This window comes from Chelonoidis abingdonii, chromosome 1 (assembly GCF_003597395.2).
Source record: "Chelonoidis abingdonii isolate Lonesome George chromosome 1, CheloAbing_2.0, whole genome shotgun sequence".
Taxonomy (NCBI): Eukaryota; Metazoa; Chordata; order Testudines; family Testudinidae; genus Chelonoidis; species Chelonoidis abingdonii.
In genome coordinates, this window is record NC_133769.1 from 110,638,608 (window position 1) to 110,663,409 (window position 24,802).

At 45.1% G+C, this 24,802-nt stretch overlaps 1 protein-coding gene across 1 annotated transcript in view; it reads left to right on the forward strand.

Annotated features, from left to right (window-relative positions):
* TMEM178B (transmembrane protein 178B) overlaps positions 1–13,486 on the forward strand; it is a 367,714-nt gene extending 354,228 nt beyond the window's left edge. Inside the window, exon 4 of the mRNA XM_032783190.2 lies at positions 303–13,486. Coding sequence (XP_032639081.1) covers positions 303–553 — 251 coding nt within the window. The 3' untranslated portion in view covers positions 554–13,486. The remainder of the gene's footprint in view (positions 1–302) is intronic.
* The last annotated feature ends 11,316 nt before the right edge of the window (positions 13,487–24,802 follow it).

Sequence of the window (24,802 nt, forward strand, 5' to 3'; positions counted from 1 at the left end):
TTGAAACAAAATACTAGTGAAATTGCCCTTATTTCACAAAATGATTTGATTTTGATGGAACAGACTATTCCAATGGAAGTTTCTCCAACCAGCTCAGTCAGGGCCAGTGCTACAGCTCAGCAGTTCCTGGCAGCCAGTGTGACCATGCTGCTTTTTGTAGCAATTCCTCCAGCCCCTAGCCTTTCAGATATTTCCCTATTGATCACACTGCGTCTTTTGCAGACAGCTGGGGAATGCTACTTTTATCATTCTAACCTTTCTTTATTCTTTCCCTCCCTCCTTTCCCCCCTCTTGTCCTTCAGGTACCTTCTGCATCATTTCACTGTGCACATGCGTGGCTGGAATCAACTTCGAGCTCTCCCGCTACCCCCGCTACCTGTACGGACTTCCTGATGACATCAGTCATGGCTACGGCTGGTCCATGTTCTGTGCGTGGGGAGGCCTGGGCCTCACTCTTATATCGGGCTTCTTCTGCACCCTGGCCCCTTCTGTCCAACCTGTCCCCAGGACCAACTGCCCCAAATCCAGACCTGAGAATGGGACAGTGTGCTAAAATAAATAAACAAACAAATGTGTGTATATATATATATATATATACACATACATACATATATATATATGTATGTATAGCTATATTTATCTCAAACTGATGCCAGTGCCAAGGTAGCGCTCAGTTCAACATGGCACCTGCATCTCCAGGACTTTCTGTTGCTTCGTTCTTTCTCACAAAGATGGGAAAGCTCTTCTGTAACATGGCTCTTCCATCTAACTCTTAACTTCAGTATCATAATGTAAAGGTCAAGTGAAAATACTATTGCATCTATCTACTGCCACCTGGGGAGGGTGGGGAAGCAGGTTATATGGAGGATGTGAAACCTGAGTCTGTACAGGACGTGGGGAACCAAAAACTATCAACTGCAAGGCAAGAGGAGAATACAAGCAACAAGAAAAGAAACAAATCAACCATTTGAGTCACCTCTAGAATGTAACCTCCTCAAGGCCATTTTCAAACCCCTGTCACCTTTAAAAAAACAAACTGTCCCATTGTTATTTTTCTTCCTGCCTAAAAAGGGGGTGGGAGCATTTTCTCTTTGCCTGCCAAACTTTCAAACAAACAAACAAATAAATAAGGAACAACAAACAAACAAAGAAGAAAAAAAACCATGAGGACATTTCAGCGGATGTTCTAACAATGCCGTTTTAATCTTCCAGCTGCCTTACATCCAGGCTTAATATGGAGGCTGAACTGCCAACAGAGACGCAGTGGGGGGCCTTTTGAAAATGCTGTGATACATGTGTGTATAACTCTATTTTCCCTTTTTTAAAAAAAGAAAAAAAAAAAAGAAAAATTTAAAAACATTGAAATGTGATCGTCTATAATCCATCCATGCTGTGTTTGTAGCCCAAGAAAGAGGCATCAAGACTGCAGAAGGGTGAGGGAAGGCACGAGTTCTGAGACAGCCGGTCTCCTTCGCTGGAGAGTTTTTTTTTTAAACGGAACAATGGAAAATTCAGGATGATGGATACCAGAAAAGAACCACCTGGGGGAAGGGAGGTGGGATAGCTCTTGCAGTTGATTTTCCTGAATATTTATTTGAGTAGGATTTGTTTTATTTTCCATTTTGGAAATTAAAGACCATTGGGCAAAAGCCATTGCGGAGGAGAAAAGGGGGACAAGTTTTTGTAAGGGAGAAAATAAGAGGTGCCTCTTGTTGTGTCCAGGTATGCCAAATAAGACTTTCCCACATCTTGTCATTGGAAACCGCCCCATTTCACTGGACAGCTCTTCTTTCCATTTGGGAAAACAATCTATACAGATGGAATAGAATGAGTCAGATGCAGAGAATGAAAATCCATTCCCCATGAGCTCAAGTCTTGTATGATGTAGTTGTGAATCCACAATTAGAATTCTCTCTTTTTCTGTGTGTGTGTCTTTCTCTTTTTCCTGTTTCTGCCCTATCTGCCATCCCCTTTCTACTCTGCTCCTCTCATTGTGCAGCTCATAGATCCCAGAACAGCTCATTTAGCAGCTAAAACTCAACTGGGGAGGAATAAATCATCCAGAGAAGCTAAATTTTACCTGAAATTCCAGTAGTTCCTGCTGTGGAAGGTGTGGCTGGAAGGAATGCAGGGGAGAAGGCTCCAATGGAGTAACTAAAGTGAAGTCAGAGGGTGCTCTCACTGAATAGCCATGTGAAGGAGTGTAGAGAATCACTTGCTTCAGGCATTTACTGACAAATGTGCAAGGAGAGGAGAAGGGGTATGAAAAAACAGTTGTTAATTCAAGACCAATCTCTCCAACCATTTGTTACATGAATAGATCACGTCACATATCTGAGTTGGTCGATAGATAACAAACATCCATGGCATCTAAACAAAAATAATTGGCAGAAGAGACAATCCACTTGAAACAGAATTTTCTCCGGAAAAAAAACGGACGTGTTGACTTCCAGGCCTACAGTGCTGCGGGGAGACAGTGTTTTGCCTGCTTTTAAAAAAACAGTCATTCTCATACAATACAATTATAGAGACATTGTCAGTCGTTCCCTGCACCCTCTCTCCTTTCCCTTGCCCTAGGTCTTTTTGTTGAGTTTGTTTTATTAATCTGGCCCAAAGAAATTAAGACTCTTGGGGGTATTTCAGAGTAGGGTTGATTTGTTTCTCTTTTATTCTCACTAAGCTGCTTGTTTTTTTGTTAGCTTGATTTGGCTTTTACGTATTCCATAATCAAGCAAATCCAAGCTGCCAAAGGAGCGTGTTCACACTAAAGTGCCACCTTCTGTAGGTGAGTTTTCATTCATTTCACTTGCAAACGGAGCTGGTTGAAACATTCAAAAAATTGAAAAGTTTTGTTTTCTAAATGGACCAATTTTTTGTGTTTTTTTTAATTTTTTGGCAATTTTTAAAAATTAAAGTGCTTTCAGAAATCATGGTTTTGTAAATAAAATGGTCGATTTTCAAAATTCCTACCATATGACTAAGCTCACTAATTAACATTGGTAAAAGGGAGAAAAATAAGGAAACACAGAAAATTAAAAATAACTGAAAACAAAAAATAATAAAAGGACAACAAAAACAACCACTGAAAAAATGAAAAGTTTTTAGAGAAAATGTCTGAAACATATTGACATTTTTGAGCAAACCAATATTTTTGTGAAAAATTTCATTTTTTAAAAAAAGGCCACATTTCATTGAAACAATTTTTGAACAAAACCTCTCCACCGGCTCTATGGTGAGTATGTTACCAGAACCCTTATATGCAAGTACTTATATTTGATGTAGCTTGGGTAGGATCAAAGTGCACAGAGAGTACCTGCTCCACTCCACCATCACCTATTATGACCTGGAAAGCGCCACACAGCCAGCTCATTGTGGTATGATCAATGACAGCTCATGGGTTCTTTTCTTGATGGATTTTCAAAATAGGCATAGCAGCAAAATTTAAAGAGGCAGAAATCAGTTCTACTGTTCTGTGAGCTCCTTGGTCTTTTCTTTCTTCCTGCACCTGGGATCAAAATAGTCCTGCCTTTATGATGTACTTTGAAGCTGGCAATTGACAAAATGTATGTAAGTTTGTGTATATGTATGGGGGGGGGAGGGAGAGGAGGTGATTACATTCATTTTGCTTTAAAGAAGAAGAGAAGTGTTAACTCTGGAGACTTGGCCCAATTCTCTGATTAGCTACTCACTAGCCTATGCCTTCCAAGACCTGCCCTAGGGGTGGGTAATATAAATGGGCACCCACTATGAAAAATTATGTGGACAGCCATTGACGTGACAGGTGAATATTTATCCTTAATTGCTTAATTTTTAGAGTGTGCCAAACTCTGGCTTGTAGCAGGAGCCATTTGTCCAGAGGGCAGTTCTTCCACCCTCTTCCCCAAAGTCAGGACAGGAACCCTACAGAGTATTCAGAATTCCACTCAATCCCGGAACAGAGTGCAAGGCACCTAAATACTTATTTATACATTATCAGGGATCAAAGCCTTTGCCACGCTTTCTATTGGCTCAGGCTGGAATTCTGAATCTCCACATGCCCAGTTTTTGGTTAAGGGTTATTTTAAAAGCCACACCTGAAGCCAGATCCAAATGTTGTGATTACTGTCTAATTCTATAATGGTCCAGAGCAGATGGGGAACCCACTCTGAATTTTAGGAAAGCTTTGAAATGTGTTCCTGAAACTACAACCAGATGTGATGCGGGCTCATCTCTAGTTTCTAGGCTTCAGAGGTAGTTCTGAATTGGTTGACAGTGATCTCAATTTTAAGGACCTGTGACTTGATCCTGCCATGTGCTGAACACTCTAGCCTAATTCAGCAAAGCACTTAAGCATGTGCTTAACTTGAAACATGTAAGTAATGCTACTGACTCCTCACATGCTTAAAGTTAAGCATGTGTTTAAGTGCCTTACTGCATCAGGCCACAGTGCTTAGTATCTTACAGGACTGATCCCCTGTTCCTCTTTTCCCATCTGCTCCCATTCCTGAAGTGATATTCTTACTGGAAGCTTGATAACTGTGGAGTCAATATTTGCCAGAATGTCTCACAAATTGCCTTTCATGTATCACTTCTATGACACGAAACGTATATGTTCCAGAGATCCACAGAGGAACCTGCTTAAATGAACACAGATGTCATGAAATGCCACTCATTGTGAAGTAGAATGAATTGTTTCAATGCACTGCAGCATGCAAACTTCAGTTTTACTTATAGTGGATCTCCAGTTACTGTGTAGTGCAGTTGTTCTGTGGATACAATGAGGGTTCTTATGTCCATACATACCAGGGGCAATGTATGTGTGATTGTACTAGATGGCAGGATTCCATGTACTCTATATCCAATGTACTGTATATGCCACTCTCTTAAAGCTAAAGCTGGTCGAGTGTCGAAATACCGGACTCATACCAGCCCATCTGTATATATTATCCATCTCTTCTCCCCACCCACCCCCATTCCCATATACACAACTGATCTCCCCATATTTAGTAATCTCTTATTTAGTATTTTAAAAACATTTTTCAGGCATAACCCTCCATGCCCTGATCCTCAGCAATTGCCCACAACCCCTCAGGCAAACAGAGCTATTCATGTTTCTGACAAGCAGTTTTGGACAGTGAAAAGTGATTCTAAGTACTCTGAAAGAGCTCAACCAAATTCCTCTCAGTGGAAGTTCTTCACATTCCCAGCAGAGAATCATTAAAGAATGCAGATGTTCTCCTGATTCACTCTTCAAGCAAACAGTTTAGGGCCAGTTCTGGTTTTGACTTGTAATCCTACTGGTACATCAAGTGACCAATAGAATAGGAGCCCTTAGTTGGGGTGAGGGCTGATGGGCAGGGGAGATCCTGTATGTCCCAAGTGTTACTGGAAGTCTGTGTCTTTATGGCTGTCCTTCCCCATTCTGCAGCACCTCTGATGCTGGCTACACTAATAAGTGTAGCTCAGAAGAAAATTACTGTAATCTCTCCTTAATTCTTGAGTGTTACGTGTGAAATGGAGACGAAATAATGAGTTACCAACTGTAGAGCTTAAACAAAGACATATTATTTGAGCTATTTCTTCTTCTCTATGCATCTACAGCAGGCGTCGAGACACTAAAGAAACAAACACACACACATGACCAAGGCTGATCGTTTGTAGCCAAATTGAAAACTCTTTCATGTCCCATACCGTTTGCATGCAGAAAAATGCTTATCCATGCAGAGGAGGAAGGCTTGAGGTGAAAACCTAAGACAGCTTTGGAAGATTGCCAGATTCCACTGAAAGACAGAGAGTAGAAAATGTCCAAGAAGCACAAACTGCAGATAAAGGCTAGTGCTGGGTGAATCTCCAGAGGTAAGGAGTCTAGTTTCAAACAAGGAACCTGAAATTTGATTGCAAAATCCAAATGATCTGAGCCTCTTGGTTCTGCCAAACTGATCTGGAAATCTGATGAGAACAGCTTTTGTCTCAAAATTTCCAGCACTGCTGCTTCCAGTTCCAGACCTTGGGCCCGATCCGAAGCCCACTGAAGTCAATGAACCTGTTGACTTCAATGAGCTTTGGCTTATGCCACATGAAATCAACTTTTCTTGCAGTATTTCAGAATAGTCCTGGCCAAAGCTGAAAGTTCAAATGCGTGTCCACACAATTCAGAAAACTAAATGTTTGGTGCTAGAAAGAGGCAATGGTTCAGAAGCCTTTCTATGTTTTCTGATTCACTATGTCCATCTCCAGTAAACACACACACTAATATACCTCTCTTAGCCATAGCTCTGATGTCACCCCTGGCAATATAGAAGGGAAGAAGTGTGTTTCTGCTGCCTCTGATTAATGGCAAAATTCCTATTGACATCACTGGGACACAGGATGGAGCCCAATATAGTATAATAATAATATTCCCTGTAGGTAACAAGGATTAATTTAGAGAACAGGGGCTAGGTGACTGCATAGGTTTAAATCTTGCACACAATAAGCCACAATGGCAAATGCATTTTTTGGTCTCATCCTACTTTCCATTAAAGCATCCCTAAATCACCACCCAATATAGTGCAATTGTCCGTCCCTGCTCAGGAGAAGCCCAGGATGGAAATAACTGGGGAAGCTGTAGGTCACATGCTCAGGAAGGGCCCAGAACAAGAATAGCAGGGTTGTTGAAGGTCAGAATTGATGTGTGTTGGCAGAGATGTATGGGAAAATGTGTGCCGTGCCTGCCAGCAGTCTCACCATCTCTGTAGCTTCTCTTATCAGTCCCTTGCTTTCAGAGCAGTAGCTTTTTCTTAACTGGTAAAACACCACTGCAGAGTGGTAGAAAACTTCAATAGTTTCCATGTGCAGTTTATATATACAAGAGATGTATGTCCATATGCTGTAAATATGGAGTCTGTGCGCTGTCTAGAGAGACAACACATGGCAGGAGGCAGCATACCCTTTTTCCGTTCTTTTGTACTTCAATCAGGAGGTGCAAAGCAATTCAAATCCCATCTCTTGCTGTATTATACCTCTCCATTCACACGTGTGCACTGGTCACGTACAGTGCCACCTGCTGAAGAGTAGTGAGGAAGCACACAAAGCAGTGGAAACATTAGAGCTGCCTGCAAATGGAATTGGGACAATTTGTGAGTTCACCACTGTAGAGTGTTTGGATACTAAAGAGCTGCCAGTGCTGTACTACCCTTTGTAACCGAATCCCTGAGACTCAGAGAGAGGACTCCTCCCTCTCACACCTCTGTGACCAATCCGTCCTGAGCTATACACAATTCACCCAAAAAGTTCTGATTTGCCAGCAAGTTCCTGCTGTCTTCCAGTGCCCCGAACACCAGTGATAACCCAGCCACAGCCACACATGCTGTGTATGGTTCAGAAGAAAACTGCTCAGAGGGGTTGGTAGGGGGAAACAGTGTGAAGGTCAAAGCTCATCAGAAGGATAGTCTTGATGTGCACAGAATCTCACTGAACTCCTTGCAACCAGCTGATCCTGACTCATGAGAGGCTTCCTAGGATGTAAAGGCTGAGGCAGAAAGACAGTTTTGTTTTGCTTAATTCAGAAGAATGATTCTGTCCATGTCAGCTCCAATCTGAAAAGTTTATGATCACTTTAGGTGAAAATCACTGCTGTGTGGAGGGGCAGCACCACACCTGTGCACCACTTGAGCATCACTTCAGTCCTCAACATGGACATAAGTTGGATTTCAGTGGTGCATAGGCCTGGGTCTCATGCTGTCTTTCTGCTCAGGGTGCGTTACACTCCTCAAGGCCATTGAGCAGCAACAGTAAGTGATAGCGGATCTCCCAAGCCATTGAAAAGGCTTTTAATGGAGAAGTGTGGTGACAAACTATTTCTTTTAACATGATTTTGCTACGTTTTCACCTGGTCAGAATTCTCAGCCAGTAATAACTCTCCAGTCTATAGGTAAAGTGCAAAGCCTTCAAAGGCACCTAGATGCATTAGGAGCTTGTCACATTTTCAAGTGATTTCGGCACTTAGGCGCTGCGGGTATGTCTGCACTAGAGCTGGAAGGTGTACATTTCAGCTTGAGGAGACATATCCATGCTAGCGCTGATCAAGCTAGTGTGCTAAAAATAGAAATATAGTATTGAGCAGCAGAAGGGGCTAGTCTCCCCAGGTAGGTACCTAGGATCTCGAGTGGGATCATACACGGGACAGTTAGCGCCTTCTGCTGCTCACGCCACAGTGGCTAGATTCTATTTTTAGTGCACTAGCTTGATCTGGGCCAGTCCCAGTATGTCTCCTCAAGCTAGAATGTTCACCACCCTGAGTCACACTGAGACCAAGACTCCCAAGTGGCTAAATGACTTTTGAAACTGGAACTTAGACACCAAAATCGCTTAAGTGCTTTTGACATTTTTTATCCAAAAAGTCAATTTTACCTGTCAATATAAGGCTGCATGTTTATCAAGGGTTTTTGGCAGCAATGTAGATCATAAGGGAAAAGATCAAGTCATCAGAACCACTAAGAAAAAGTGCAGCTGTAGACTCAGTTCAGTTTGGCTGTATTGAATTATTTATAGCTCTTGGGCACCAACAACAATCATAGACACCTCATTTAAACTCGTACTATTTTTACTCAGCAATTTCCATCACTTAAGTGTCTTTCTTCCTGTATTTGTTCTTTGATCTTCTACAAACTTTTTCTCTTTGTTCTGATAGAAAATAGCAAATCTGGGGACTTTTGAAAGTATTTTGCTGCAGCAACTTAAATTATTTTCAAACGTTTTGAGGTCTAAGTGTGACATACATTGTAAAATTCAAAGCTGTTAGATATACCCAAAGTGGGCCTGCACTTGCAGCCCTTATTCAGGCAGAGCTCCCATTGATTGAAATCCATGGGAGTCTTGCCTGAGAAAAGTCTGCTGGGTTAGGCCTTATTAAATTGTGTGTGTGTGTGTGTGTATGAGAGAGAGAGAGAGAGAGAGATGGGGAATATATATTTACATATGGGCCCACTTTAGGTATCTAGTCCAAGTAGGGATTGATTCATCTCTGTTGCTCCAGCTTCAACCAATGGAGTTATGCCCGGTGTATAGCTGGAGTAACACAGTGGTAAATCAGATCTATAGATAGATACACATATACATGTATATATGTACATATATGTATATATGTAAAATTATGAACAATGTCCATATATTCATGATTGTCTGGAATACCCTTAGATTGATGTACAGAATTTTAGGCCAGGGCCTGTTTCTATGTTGCAATTCTTATATATCTCAGATTTAAAACAAAACAAATTAGAAAATGTGTTTCTCATTGAATCCCTGATCCTGCAACCGCATGTATGTGGAAAGGGAATCACACTGAAGTCTGTGGCACACATGGATCCACTTACAGGATCGGGGCCTACCTTTAGTATTGTTGAAATGCAGCTCCCCTCCAGACAAACAAAAAAGAGCAAGCTGATTGTTAAAGGGAGGGCTTGCCACCACCCCTAGAAGTGGATTATCAAACCTATCATTAGAGATGAACTCAATTCACAAAATTCTGATTGGGATCCAGATTTATAAGTTTGGAGGCGTCAAGATGTGGGGTTTTAGTTCAGGCCCATCTTTGTTTATAAGGCACCACACCTCCAACTCAATTCTAGAACACCACGGAACCTATGCTAACGAACAAACACATACCTGTCAGTAACGAAGCCACTCTGTGAATAACTCTCTTGCTCCACCCACAAAATGACCTGAAAAAGGACATCCATTCGCCAGTAAACAGACATTTAAAACATCCTCTTAAAGACATATTTTTGGTAGCTTAATATTTCTTTTGAATCTTAAATATATTGTATTACGAACAGCTCATATAGGATATTGTGGGTAGCCAGATGTTGAAGGCAAGGGGGATCTGCTCTCTCACTGATGTGCACAGGATGAGCTAGCCACATTAAAAAAAAAAAACATGAATCAATGAGGGAACATTTAGTCAGGCAATTATTTGGACAACAATGCAACCACACTGAGGATATGCCCCAACTCAACTGCTTCCTGCCACCGTATGGCAATAGAGTCAATCAAACAAAGAGTTCAGGCATTGACAGAGGAGAAGAATCAACAGTTTGATCCAGTATGCCGACTCTTGTGCTCTCATATGCTTCAAAAACATTTTTATCTCAATAAGACCAAGAGACTGGGTGGGGCTGGGAGAATTAAACCGAGTTCCAGAATCTCCTGGATAAGGTTAACGTTAGCTGAAGTGGCACTGCGTGGTCGCTGGTATCTGCACAGCTCAGTTCTGTCAGTGACTTGATTTTTACTCCCCCATCCTACCTCCCTTCACCCTCACCAATAAAGCAGTTGAAGATACTGTTAAGATGGGGTTGGAGGAGCTTAGATGGGTTGAAGTGACCTATTTTGTAGCAGATCAATTATACTGTAGCATTCCTGTGGGAGAAACTGTGGTATTCAGTGGTAGTTGAAACTGATTTCCAGGAGATCAAATGTCATTCTTTACTGCAATTCTTTCCCCTGTCCCCCATCCCACCTTTTTCATCCTGATCTTCCTGCTAAGCCCTGCCTACTCTGTTTTTAGGGTCAGGTGTGGGTCTTCTCTTTCTCTCTCCCTTCCTTCCTGTGCGTGAGCGTGTGGAAATGTTTCATGTTGAGAGAAGAGGTTTTTTCCCAATGAGTCCCATTTTCATACCAACACCTGAAGTGTGTGACTGTTTTGCTATCCAAGATGTCTGTAAAAATGTAAAAAAACAAGATGATGATGAAATAAAGGATTAAAAAATGAACTTGCGGGGGAGGGGATTTGAACGTAAACTGAATTTAAAGACTCAGCATCAGTTTTCTAAGGAACTTTTTGAGACCATCCCTGAAATCTCATCAGTATTCTCTCTCCTTCCCTTTGTATCATGGATGGAGATCTAGGATATTAAAATCTCTGGGGTGGTTCTTCTCGCTGTAGAACTCTCTGGTTTCAATGAAGGGTTGCATGTTTTTGAGACTATTGCTGTCAAAGGAAAGCCCATGTTTAAAAGGCTGTAAAGTCAATGTGAATGTGACATTATGTATTGTGGGGGAGTTAAAGAAGAGTGCTCCTTTCCCCCAGTTTATTTGCTTTTTCTGTTTCTAGTAGCAGCCCCCAGGCACCTGATCATTTGCCACGCCCTTCACCGCTGCACTGACATTTGCCAGACTATAGGCTTGCCAAGAGGGTTCATCTCCCATCTCCCCAAGCAGTAACCTCAGGATATAGCCAGACTAAGCCACAACTCCGAAAGCTTTGATTCTGGGTTGCCTTTCCGCTTCCCATTCATAAGACGATTCCTTCTCCTAATAGAAGCCATAATCACTACTCTGACCCTGTGGCAAGGGTGTATGAGCAGCCTGCCATGAGAACAGTACATCACTTTGGTACCAGCTGCGAGTCAGGGGCTTGGGGAAGCACCTCCCATGTGAAGGTTAGAGCATCACTAAGACTCCCAGTAGCCCTGAGAAGTGAAAAGCCCAACTTTGCAGATTCCCTGAGCCATTGAGCCAACAGGACAGGCCTCCTTCTCCTGGGCCTGATTGCCCACTGCTTCACACCTTGTCCATTCATTTTCCCCTTCTCACAGCATGCAGAACAGTTGTACAACACTTCCATTCAGAGCTGGGGGTATTTTGCACAAGGTACCATGGGTACTGAGGCCCGCAATGTTAATCTTATCCATCCACAGTCCATGCAGGCCATCGGCTCTGGAGGCATTCTCCTGCCAGAGATAACACATGCCCTAGTCCCATGCTGCACCATTGACCAAAAGTTTTTCAGAAGGGTCCCTTCCCTTTCCCCCTTCTTCACGTTCTCTCTTCTGTAAGGAGAGAACACTCTTTTGCTATGAAGGAAGGGAGTCCAACAGCCTCCCCCAGCTCTGGTTAGGATCCAATTGCCTTCACCCAACACTGCCACTAACAGCTCGAGGAGCTTAGCATAACAAATTAGTTAAATGTCTGTGACCTGATACATTTCAGCACCTTTCCTATGACATTCCCAAGTAAAACAATACAAGACACTGGTACAAGACACTGGTCTTGTAGACGCTGTGGGTCAGCCAGATGTTTAAGGAGTCATCGCTATACTTCATATAAATGCAGTGCATACATATTTAAAATATAGGTGACAATGAACGTATACACTATGAACCAAACACTGCAAGGCTGGACGTAAAAGATCTAAAATGGCATATTATTCCAATATATCGATGGAATGTATTGATTTGTAGCATTTATCTAGCACTTTCAAAGTGCTTTACAAATATTAATTAATCCACACCATACCTGTATGACGCCAGTGAGTATTGTTATACACATTTTTTACAGATGGGGAATTGAGGCAGAGAGTGTAATGACGTGATTTTCAGTGGTACTGCACCCCCACAACTCCTGTTAACTGCAGTTGGCATTTTATGTTCTCAACACTTCTGAAAATCCAGACCATAAGGGATTTGTCCAGATCTACACAGGAAGTCAGTGTGAACTCTGGGATTAGAGCTCAGGATTTCCTGGCTCCCAGTTCTGGGGTCTCATCACCAGCATATCCTGTAAGGCCCTGATCTAGCAAAGCACTTCAGCACCTGTCTAAGCATGTGAGTCCCATTGATGGACTATGCATGTGCTTAAATTCTTTGCTAGATCAGGATCTAAGTTAAAATACACTAAATCAGAGCATATTTTGCCTAATGAGATATATGTTCATTTCTGCTTGTGTTTCAAGCCTTGTCCAATACATTTGAACTAGATGTGCAGTTAATTTGGTATGAAGTAACTCAGCCATGTGGGACTTTTTTTAGTGAATCAAATATAATCATTCACTCCACTAGCCACCATACAGTTTGGTTTTATTTGCATAATGAAATCCCATGGGCTAGAAGTAAATGAGGATGGCGTGTCCTGCATGGTTCTTACTTCTGTGCTGTCGCCAGAGACAAAGTGGGTCCTGTGGCTCATTGGTGCTAAAAATAAAATGAATAAATAACTATTATGTTAGGTTGTTCTGATATGATGTGAATAAATGTGTTGTTTCATTTTACAATTAATGCTACATCTTACCAAATCTATTGTACTGTCCGTTCCTTCTTGTCAATAATTACAGAAAAAGTGAGCAGAGCTAGTTTTAAAAAAAAAAAATTATTGTTCTATTCCAAGGCCCTGATTCTGCAAACACTCATGCATGAGTATAAGGGTTTGCAGGATCAGGGCCTGAGTTGTTAATTTTAATGGTGGGGCTGGAGGTGGGGAAATGAAAAGGAAAATTACCAAGTTCCTGTAATTTTGGAATGACAAAGGACACAGAGAACATTGCAGGACTTTGCCAAAAAACTGGCTGCATCTTGCAATTTTCTTTTTTCAATTGGCAGAAAATACTGTATTTCCATCAATTAAAATCTTGTCTGGTTATTAATTAAAGAACTTGTTCATGGACAATTAAAATTAAATAAGTAAACTGTCAATTGTGGAATGTAAACTGATTAAACAATTAAATAAAAAAAAATCATGTTGTGTGTTTTAAGCGGATGTATCTGCTTATATCAGGATGGAGGAGGTGGGGCTTCACTCACTTCCTCCCCTGACAAATGGGAGAGAGGCTGAAGGGGGTGAAGTTTGAAGGGGCCTGTTGTTAGTGGCAATGAGCAACAGAGAAGCTATCAGCTATTTTTGAATAATAGGTGTTAGTTGTGTGGACGTATTCTGCTCACGTCTTCCAAATGTGAATAGTTTCTGAATCTGCTTAGTTAGGGAAAGGTTCTTCTGCTTCCCATAGAGAGGAGAGCCCTTGGAGCTGTGAACATCCCCACAAATTTTAATCACAGCATCCTCTGTTGGATCTATTTAGTCTATATAAGATTCTGTTGAAGAGATATTGTCAAGTAGTTAAACTTCAAATGAAAAGTTTATGAATCCCAAAATGAAAATAAATATGTTCGTGATTTCTTTAAAATGTAAAGGGAATTCAGAATCATTGTAGAATTTAAACATTCCTCTGCAATGTAGTGAACCTAAACTCTATGATCTTGTGGTAGGGCATGACAGCCAGGAAGTGGGATTTGTCCCATTTAGGAAACATTCAGAAGGTAGGTAGATTGGAGAGAAGTTAGAGCACATAGGCAATCAGCTCAGACAGTTTAGACTTTTGAAAACCTCTCCTTCTCACCACGCATGGTCAGAGACACTAGTGTAGTCACTTATTACTTTTCCATCATCTCTTTTGCACATCTACTCCAACACTAATAACTTAGGCCTACATTTTCCAAAATTTCCACTAATATGAGTGCCTAGTTTGACACAGACCTTAGGTGTCTCAAGTCAGGCACCCAAAAATCAGTGGATTCCTTGGCAAATGTAAACCTATCCTTAGAAAAATGACAATAAACAAAGAGTGACACTGACCAGACTAGTTTCAACTGAGTAAAAATCAAAAAGTAAAGAAGAAAAGTAACAAAGATTTTAAAAGTCATTCCGTTTTTATCACCAGTTGTTGTTTTTTATAAACTGTTACTGAACACACAGATAAGAAGTTTTTAAAAATGCAATTATCTTTATGAATGGCCCTTTAAATATCAAAACAGTCCTTTCACTTTCTGTCGTCAGCCACATTTTGCTGTTGATCCATTGAAGAGAAGTCAAAGAAATAGGAGGATGTACATAGCACTTTCAGTAGCACCTTCAGTAGCATGAGTATTGTCTAGAATATAAACATTTACTGAAATAAGAAGCAAAATGAAAGAACTATGAATTGAAGAAGGTAAGAAGACATTCAGTGGTCAAATGCAAAATCTTAATGAGCATAAATTCTATGATCTTTCCTCTCTTGATAACAGTTGGCAAAGTGTGAAGCCAGTTCAGTAGCCTTGTTGAGATCCTCAACCCAAAAGTAAGAGCTTTAAGCAAGAGGGTCCAGCTGCTCAAAGGTATTTAGGTACCTAACTCCTATTGAAAGTTTAGGTACTTATAGAGTTAAGTGGGAGTTTTGTGCATCTCATTGGTCCTGAATCTGGTATTTTGGTACCTAAAACAGGGATTTAGCACCTAATTCCTTTTGTGCATTCAGACCCTAAATATCTTGGAGGATCTGGGCCTACTAGAAGATTTCTCTATTCCTGACCAATGCACAATGAATACAACTTGTAGGCCATGTTTTTATATCCTGCTTTTGCCTGCAAATCAGATACTTAGATTTCTAAATGGCCTAAACAGAGACTACAGAGGGAGGGGGGGTGATCAAGGGTGTCAGAAGGTGACAAAAAGATCAAGGTGAATGAGGGTGGAAGAAGTCTTGTAAAGTGCAGTGTTAGGCAGAGAAATAATTAAAACCTGGTCCCTTAGCAGAGGATTAACAGGTGTTTTTTTCTCATTGCAACGATTCAGAGAAACCCTACCATGGGGGCTGTGGGCAGTGCTTAATTTGTGCCAGGACTTACCAGGGCTGAGCCCTGGCACCTCTAGGCTTGACAGTTCATAGCCCCAGCACCTCTGGGCTTGCTGCATCAGTTGTGAATGTAAAAAACTTGCTTGAGCCCTGGCACCTCTTTCATTACAAATTAAGCACTCAGTGTGGATGAAGAGAAAGGCAGGCTCAGCTGTTGATAGTTCACATGAGGAAGGAGAAAGATGAGTATGAGAAAGGAGAGGAACAGGAGATGCTTTGGTATGTGTGTGTTGTTCAGTTAGCATGGGAACACTCCTTATAGCACAAAAAAGCAGGAGAAGCCTGGCTGGCAGAAACCCTTCTTTTTAAATGGGCCTCAAACCTCTGCCTGGAGACTTTTAAAAGGAACATTCTGGCTTTGGGAAAGCATCATGACAAACCTCCAGGTGTGAGGAAGTCATCTACCTTGTGCTGAATTTTGGCCACATTGGCTGAATTGTTTCTGCCAGCAGCAGATGGTCAGAAAGCATGAAGCAGACCTTTCCCACTGCAGATTGACAGCAGGCAGGCTGTATCCTTATGTGTGGATTTCAAATACATTAATAGCTTGGAGTGGCAATTCTCTCTCTGATAGAGCAACAGCACCAGACATAAATATCACAGCACTGTACATATACCTAGTCAGAGGCAGCCCCTGTCAGAAGGCACTTGCTTGCTAAATAGACAAGACAAAGAATGAGAGAAAGGAAGATTTATTAGCCCTGTTCTACAGCTGGATATCTGAGACACAAAGAGGTTGCACAGAAATCATGCAGCAGATCAAGGAACTGATCCTAGACTGGCACCCTTATTAAGCTATCTCAGCAGAGAGGGCAAGGGCTGAGTTGACCATGGAGTCTGAACTACTCAACAGGTGGCAGGGTACTGGGCGGGAAAGCCACATTGCTACTGCTTGTGTGGTTTCAGTTTTGGGTATGTGGCCAGGACTTCAAGCTTTAGGCCTGTCAAGCTGTTATTTTTAACTAGCGCTAACATTTACTTGAAAACTAGTCTTGCCATCAAACGATGATACAAATGCATCTTTTCATAAAGGAGGTTGCTAAATAGTGACGTTCTGGGGAGAGGACTCCACCTCCCAGTTTCCTGTGGGATATTGTGGGGCAGTCAGTGGTGTGCAGGTCAAACTGAACATTTCAAAGGGGACTCCAGAACCCCAGAACATGAGTTCCTCAAAGCAGCTAAACTACTTGTCTGCCTCTGAACCATATAACAAGCTCTGACAAGCCACACAAAAATGCAGCCCCTCCCAAACTGCATAGCAATGCTTGCAGACGCATCCTTCCCAAGATGAAGGGAGGACCCTGGTATCTCCCTAGTTTGCCGAAATACAACTACTTCCTTTCAAAAGGCCTGATAATCTCACAGTGACCTTTCTTGTCAGAAGCACATGTTAACTGAAACTGACTGGGTCTGCAGGGAGTGAGAATTCTGATAATGAAATGCTTTCATAGCCAGACAATCATTATTCCAGTGCATTACTGGGCTCTTCCCCAGGGATGGACTAGAGAGAGTCATGGTTGAGCTGTTCCAATGGAGTCCAAAACTAAGCCACCTAAAAAACTACCTTTATAAAATTCTCTTTCCTGCCCCACCCTGAAAAAAAGTCTTTCTTGATTTGCTGAGAAAGAAAGCTGAATAAGTGTGACAGTGTTATTGTGCTATCATCAGCCTATAGCCCACATGAAACAGAGCTGCTGGACTAACTCCCACTCTCTGTAAACCCTGAACAATTCCACTGGCTCCCATGAAGCTACACTGAAGTAACAGAGCAAAACGTGTGGCCTAGTGTCTTTCAAGGCTAGTCAAAACTGAATCCTACATCTTCCTTTCAGGAAGAAAAGTGACTAGCACAGAATATGAAGCAGGCCAAAGAGCACATATTTGATAAAAAATGGAAAGGCTTAAGGAATAACAACCAGGTTGGACATGTCCTCTGCATCCACTGTCTACAATGACACTATTAATGCACCCTTACCAATCTCTCTCCTGGCAGTGACCTGATCCTGAGCCACATGAGGAAGAGAGACTGGATCTCTAGGGGCTGGTAATTTGCAGAAACCAGCTGCCACTATGCACTTATGTAAGCAGAGTCAGGATGAGCTGTACCCTGACATCTGGTGGTGAAGTATGGGAAGTATGGAAAGAATGTCTGGAATGCAAAATCTCAAATATTTGCATAGGCACGCCTAACCCATCCCAGACTGCCGAGCTGTGGGTGCTTTGTGACAGAAATGACTCAACCTCAGTTGGGTGGTACTTGCTAGACAAGGGACATGGGTTCCAAAACCCTGTGAAGGGAGAGAGGTTGGGGACAGGTATTTGTGCCTGGTGGTGCAGGCTCCTTGTGGAGCTAGAAGCATCAGTTGCACCTCCTCCTCTCTCCACTGTGGAATGTCAGAGTTGATTTTTTTTATTCCCTTAAGACTCTAGATACAGGTTGCTGAGCTGAACTCACTTTGGGCTAATGGTGCAATAGCACTGGGCTCCCCTACTATGTGCTGAGATCACAAAAGAGCTGAAATCACAAAAGAGCTGAAATTACTGAGCTGGGAGCACTGAGTACTGTGCTAACTAGTGGGGGAGCCTGAAGCTATACTGTGGAACAGAGCAGCTGGTGGAGTGGAGCAGTTTATGGGGATGGCTGGAGCGGACCACAGGACAGCTGGTGGAGTGGAGCGGCTGGCAGAGCGGAGTAGCTGTGGGGCGTGTGGAGCAGCCCACAGAGCGAGCGGAGCCGAGCAGTTTGCTGGGACAACTGGAGCAGCTCACGAGGCAGCTGGTGGAGCGGAGCAGTTTGTGAGGACGGCCGGAGGAGCAGAGTGGAGCGGCTGGTAAGGCGGAGCAGTTCGTGGAGAAGGCGGAAGCAGAACCCACGGAGAGGCAGGGCAGTTGGCCCTGGACCACGTAAGGTGCCCCTTTCACCCAGGCTGGGGGGAGGGACCTCTACAGATAGACTCTTGAATTCTGGGGTGGCATTGACCAGAGACTTTTGGGTTGTTGGACTTTGGAGTGATTGGACTTAAGACCCTAAGGGGAAAAGGACATTGCCAAATGTACTTGGGGGGGGGGGTTATGGTTTGTGTTATAACTCTGTTTGTGGTGTTTCTCCAATGGGATGCCGCATTGATTCCTTCCTTTATTAAAAAGATTTCGCTACACTCAGACTCCGTGCTTGCGAGAGGGGAAGTATTGCCTCCTAGAGGCGCCCAGGAGGGTATGGTATGTAAGTGTCCCAGGTCACTGGGTGGGGGCTCGAGCCGGTTATGCCTTGTGTTATTGAAACGGAACCCCTGGATACTGAACCTGGCCCTTGTTGCTGCCAACTCAGAGGGGCAGAAGGGTTACACTTACATTCAAGGACATTGCACGTGCTTCATTTCTGCAGTGGCATCAAGGCCCTGACCAGTCTATTCCAGAGTGACAGCCTGACTGCTGAGATGAGAGCGGTTTCCTACATACAGCACAGCCTCTGATGAATACAGCATAGTTTACAACACTGTGTTGAGTTAATTTTGCTATACCAGTCCTTGTACACCCAGTGCACATCTATTGTGCAACCCCACTCTCGCTCTCGCTGCTATTCTGATCCCAGTATGTATGCACAAAGGTTGACTTCAGATCTCTGCTATCATGAGCCAAGCTTTCCTGTGATAACTGATTGCTTCTGTTCCTTTGATTGCTAATTCATGGTTGCTTCTTCCAATCCTCAGATCACTTTTAAAACCTTCTCAGAGCTACGGTTTAAAGCATCCATCCCCCACAGCAGGCCCTTAATGCCATTCATTCACTATGACTCATCATGTAATATGTGTGATGGAGGGGAAGGGGATAATCTGTATGCACAGAGCACTGCACGAGGTGATCACAAATGTGCCATTTAATAGTCTTCAATCAGTGACTTGAAGGTGAGGCCTATGGAGGGATTAGAACCCTTTCCCTAGGCAAGTGCTAAAGGAATGGCCACTTTGTCACACGTTGTTTTCTACCAGAAGTGAGAGAATAGTTCTGCTAATGAAAATGGGAGCCTAACAGAAATGACTAGAGTTAGACTGTATAGTATAGAAAGGCGCTTTCCAAGCCCCATGCCCCCAGTTTGCTAATGCACCCCAGTTTTGATTTGCAGCACTCCCTGTTCTTCCAGATGCTGGGACTGTAAGTGAGTTTGTGGGTTTGTTCAAAGCCAGAACTCAAAGTGAAAATCAGATCCAATAAATGAAAGCCAAGGGAAAAGTTTTCAAAAAATCAAACCCACTAAGTTTCACATGGCTCTGATTTCAACATTAACGCTGAGCTGTGGTTGGGACCACAGACTGGATGGCTCAGACTACTGGTGGTAATGGGTACCTAGAACATTTCATCTGTAAATTGCTGGTTTCATTCCAGCACATGTTAGTAGTGATAGCAACCTACTGTCCTCTGACGGCTACTTCCTAATCTGAAACAAGTCACTGGTCCCAGTACATGCCCACTACTATCGGGACTGTGTGGCTGCAAATTCATTTGGACAACAGCTCACGAATTTCACAAATTGAACAACTACAGACTCTATTGTCATTGCACCATTTTAAATGATCCCTCTAAGGTGACCAGATAGCAAGTGTGAAAAATCAGGACAAGGGGTGGGGGTTAATAGGCACCAATATAAGACAAATCCTCAAATATCAGGACTGTCCCTATAAAATCGGGACATCTGGTCACCCTAGATCCCACCAGGTCAACACAGAGGAGCCAAAGAGTCCCTGCCACAAAGCGGAGTACTCTCCAAAAGGACAAAGAAAACCACAGAGTCAGATAAGGGAGAGCAATCAGTGCAATGATAGCCACGTATACATGTCTTGTTAGTTATACATTGCTAATATAAGCAGACTGTTAGCCCCTTACTTAAACTTAGTGGGGAGCTTTGGTTGGCCTCTCCCAGTACCGAAAGAAAGGGGAAAGGTCAATGAGAAATCAAGACCCTGAGACTGACAGTCCCCGGGGAGAGGTCAATGCTCCAGGTCAGCCTGATTATAAAGGCAGGCAGGCCAATAAGGGAGACATGTGGGGTCCCATCCTCTGTGTGAGCTGGAGTTGCCTGGCCAGAGCAGGGTGCAGCTAAGGAGACAGCAGCAGCCAGAGCCAGAGGGGCCAGAGGAGCAGCAGCAGCAGTGCTGAGTAGGGTTGCCAACTTCCTAATCGCACAAAACCAAACACCCTAGTCCCACCCCTTCCCTGAGGCCCCCCTGCTCCACCCCTTCCCCCCGCTCACTACATTCCCTCTCCCAGGGGTGGGGGCAGGGATGAGACGTTCAGGGTTGGGAGCAGGCTCAGGGCTGGGGGAGGAGGTTGGGTGTGGGGGCATGTGAGGGCTCTGGGCTGGGGGGGCAGGCTCTAGGGTGGGGCCACAGATGAGGGCTTTGGGGGGCAGGAGGAGGCTCCAGGTTTGGGAGGGCTGGGGCAGGGGGTTGGGGTGTGGTCTTACCTCGCACATAGGTGCCGACTCCATGGGTGGTCCGGGGCTGGAACACCCACAGAAAAAAATTGGTGGGTGCTGAGCACCCACTGGCAGCTCCCCATGGCCCCGCCCCCCTGCTCCAGCTCACCTCCGCCTCCTCTGCCGCGTCCTGCTTCTCCCCTCTCCCTCCCAGCGCTTGCGCTGCAAAACAGCTGATTCGTGAGGCAGGGAGGGAGGGGGAGAGACGCAGAGCGCTGGGGAAGAGGCGGGGCTGGGATGGGGATTTGGGGAAGGGATCCAGTGGGGCAGAGAGGGGGCAGAGTTAGGGTGGGACTTTGGGGATGGGGTTGGAATGGGGGCGGGGCCAGGGACAGGGGGGCACGGGCACCCACCGGTGCTGAAGAAAGTTGGTGCCTATGACCTCGCGCACTTCCTGGTCAATGGCGCAGCGGGGGGGAGGGGCTAAGGCAGGCTGCCTGCCTGTCCTGACACCGCATTGCGTGCACACCAGAAGCGGCCAGCAGGTCGGCGCTAATAGGCAGCGGGGCAGGAGGCACCATGCGCGCTGCTTTCACCCACAGGCACCGCCCCCGACTCCTATTGGCCGGTTCTCAGCCAATGGGAGTGCAGAACCAGTGCTCAGGGTGGGGGCAGCATGTGGAGCCCCCTGGTCCCTCCACCTAGGAACTGGACCTGCTGGCCACTTCTGAGGCATAGCACGGTGCCCCAGGACAGGTAGGGACTAGCCTGCCTTAGTGCTGCAGCACTGCTGACCGGACATTTAATGGTCCCATCAGCGGTGCTGACTGGAGCCTCCAGTGTCCCTTTTTGACAGGTGTTCCGGTAGAAAACTGGACACCTGGTCACCCTAGCGCTGCAGCAGGAGCTGGGGCTGGAGCAGTCTGGAACTGGTTGCGGTGAGCAGCTGGGGAGCACAAGGGGGGACCCTGGGCAGAGGGCCCAGCGCAGGGAGATGCCCTCAGCCAAGGGGGCTTGCAGGCCAGACTGGGAGGGAGATCATAACCCCAATGGAGGGCTGACACTGGGAAGAAGGGTCCTGCAACCTAGATCCTGTAGGTGTGTGGTCACCGCCAGAGCAAGTGTCCGACTGCAGCATCTCTTCAGCACAGCCAGGGCCTGGGCAGGAGGCCTGCAACATGTGAGGAACAGATTGTAAAGTGCCCTTACATTCCAAAGATGGCTGTTCGTGGTTCCCCAAGCCACAGAGCAGGGGTGCGTGTTTTCCTTTCACCTTTCCCATTTTTTCCTTATTTTTTTAATTAGTTGCTGTTTAATAAATTGTATTTGCTTTGAACTACATGTAATGATCAGTGGGTCAGGGAAGCGTCCAGAGTGGAGAGACTACCCTGGAGTGGGGACACCCTAGCCCCTGCCCTAAGATGGGAGGGGGGTCAAGCTCCCAGCAGTCCTGGGCCCAGCCTTGTTGGGGTTACAAGGATTCTGCCACATATGAGAGCAGCAGGAGAATCCTCGAGGTCAGGTAGGCCTCTGGGTAAAGGAAGTGGGAGTGAGGATTCAGATCCTTTCGCTAGCCAATTCCACTGGATACTTTATAAGCCAGGAAAGTTCCCCACAATAGGACCATTCCGCTGGTCATACTCATACCCCCAGGCCCAGAAGAGAAGGGAGCACTGCAGCCCCTGGTGATAACTAAGCAAACTTGGGAATGAGCATGTGAGCACCCATGCAATAGGCTCCTAGATACACAAGGTTAATGCAAAGCCAGACAAAACATCTCTCTTCAGAGTAAGGCAAGTCTCCTTGTGCCACAGTTCTACTTCCTCACTGACATCCTACTAGCTAGCTGGGAAGGAAGGAGGAAGCGGGGGGGGGGGGGGGGAAGTGGGACGTATATAAGACTTATCTCGTCTGAAGCCTTTTTGCATTGAAGAGTGATTGAGAGGGGGGGGGGGGGGGTGGAATCAGCCCAGAATGCTGCTTCTCTAGTGAGGACACAGGTGCTTCTTGCAAGCCCAATGGAATCACTGTCCATAGGTAGTAATGGCCAAGATGCAAGTCCTCACAACAGTTTAGCTCAGTGATTCTCAACCTGTTTATTGTTGTGGGCCGCATGTGTGTTGTCTGGGCCGCAGGCGGAGAACCACAGCGCTCCCCCCGGAGCTCCTCCCCTGACTCCTATGCCCAGTGCCTCCTGCCCAGAGACACCTCCACAAAGTGGGGCCAGGAGAGGAGCCCTGGGCAGGAGGCTGGGTGGCAGAGACCCCGGACCTCTCTGTGCAGGGCCAGGTGGCAGCCCCACCCCAGACCCGGCCACATGGGGCCGGATGGCAGGGCAGCCCAGACCGTGACATGGCAGGGCTGTCCAGCAGCCCCGATGCTGACCCCAAACCCCAACCCCAGGGTCAGCTCCCAGACCTTGGACCATCTGTGGGTCCGGCCAGCAGGCAGCCCCGGACCCCACTGGATCCTGTGGGGCTAGCCGACAGGCAGTCTCGAACCCATGGGGCCGGCCAGCAGCCCTGGACCCCTGCCACACAGGGTCGACTGGTGACCCCAACCCTGCCACGCCCAGCTGGGCAGCCTGGACCCCATAATGCTGGGAGCCCAGGCAGCAGGGAACCCAAACCCCACGCAGCCTGGTGGTCTTTAGCACACAGCTGGCCCACAGCTGTGTGCTAATTGGGCTGCATGCAGCCCATAGGCCATGGGTTGAGAACTGCTGGTTTAGCCAATCCCAGCTGTTTCTTGTTAAAGTTGCACGGTGGCTTCTCTGTCTTTCTCTCTCAAACAGGCTGACTTTGTGACTGCTGAGTTCTCCGGTCTGGGTCTCAGGACACCTCCCCAGGAGCAACGAGGTCAGGGGAGGCATGGAAAATTCACAATCAGATCTGAAATCCATTTTCTACATACATAGTTTGAATGCTCACAACCTAACGATGGAAACTGAAAGCTTCTTCCGAGAGGTGGGCAGGAGCCCTCTAGGGAGAAGTGGCACAGGACTGGAAGCCAGCCCCTCCCAAATTCTAGGTCCAGCTGTGACACTGACATCCTTGGTTGGCTTGGGCAAGTCATGCAACCTCTCTGCCTCAGTTTATCTATCTGTAAAAGGGTGGTAATTGTGCTCCTCAGAGAAGTAGTGTGAGGGTTTATTGGTTTAGTGTTAAAAAGATGTTTTGGAGAGGTAATTGCTAAGTGGTATTATTACCATTACAGGCTGCATAGTCACTCTCCATTGTAAAACTCTGCCTTCTGCATCATATTGAACCTTTTTAAAAAAATATTTATAAGATAGAAGGCACAATGAATTAGCACACTACCCTTTCACCTAGATGAGCAGTAAATACAATTAGTGGGCTTAACCTATTTGTGAGTCCAGTGGATGTTTTTCTGGTCAAGAGAGGCACAGATCTGGACTTGGGAGTGTAGAACATCAGGCATTGTGTGGAGATGGGAACCCAGAAATGCTCTGACAGGGTGTTCAGGACTGAAGTGTTTTGGCAGAGCACAGTATAGAGGTTATATGTTATTTCTTTATTGCTGCAAACACATGAAACCAGCTCTGGGCAAGCTTGGCTCAAACTTTAGCTGCAGGCAATAGAAATGGAGGGGAAACGACAAGGGAAAATATTTACTGCATCCTTCCAGAATCAGATGTACATGCTTCTCTGCAGAACATTTCTCTGCCCTTTAAATGTACAGGGAGTCAGAACTGGGACTTTCCACAGCCTGATCCAAGAAAACCCAGCAAGCAAGACAGAGCTTAAACTTGCTCCAGCCAGGAGGCAGAAGCAAACAAACCTTAAGGTGCAAAGTCTCTTGGCAACTGTATATAGTCCCTCATTTCCCATATCCTCGTTTCTTCCTGACCTTGTGGTTGGGTAGAGGAAATTCTTCCTTTCCTGCCTCAAATTTCACTGGCTTCTTTTGTAGCCCTGCCTTAATGTCCTCTCACACCACCTCCTTCCCCGCCCCCCCCCACCCCC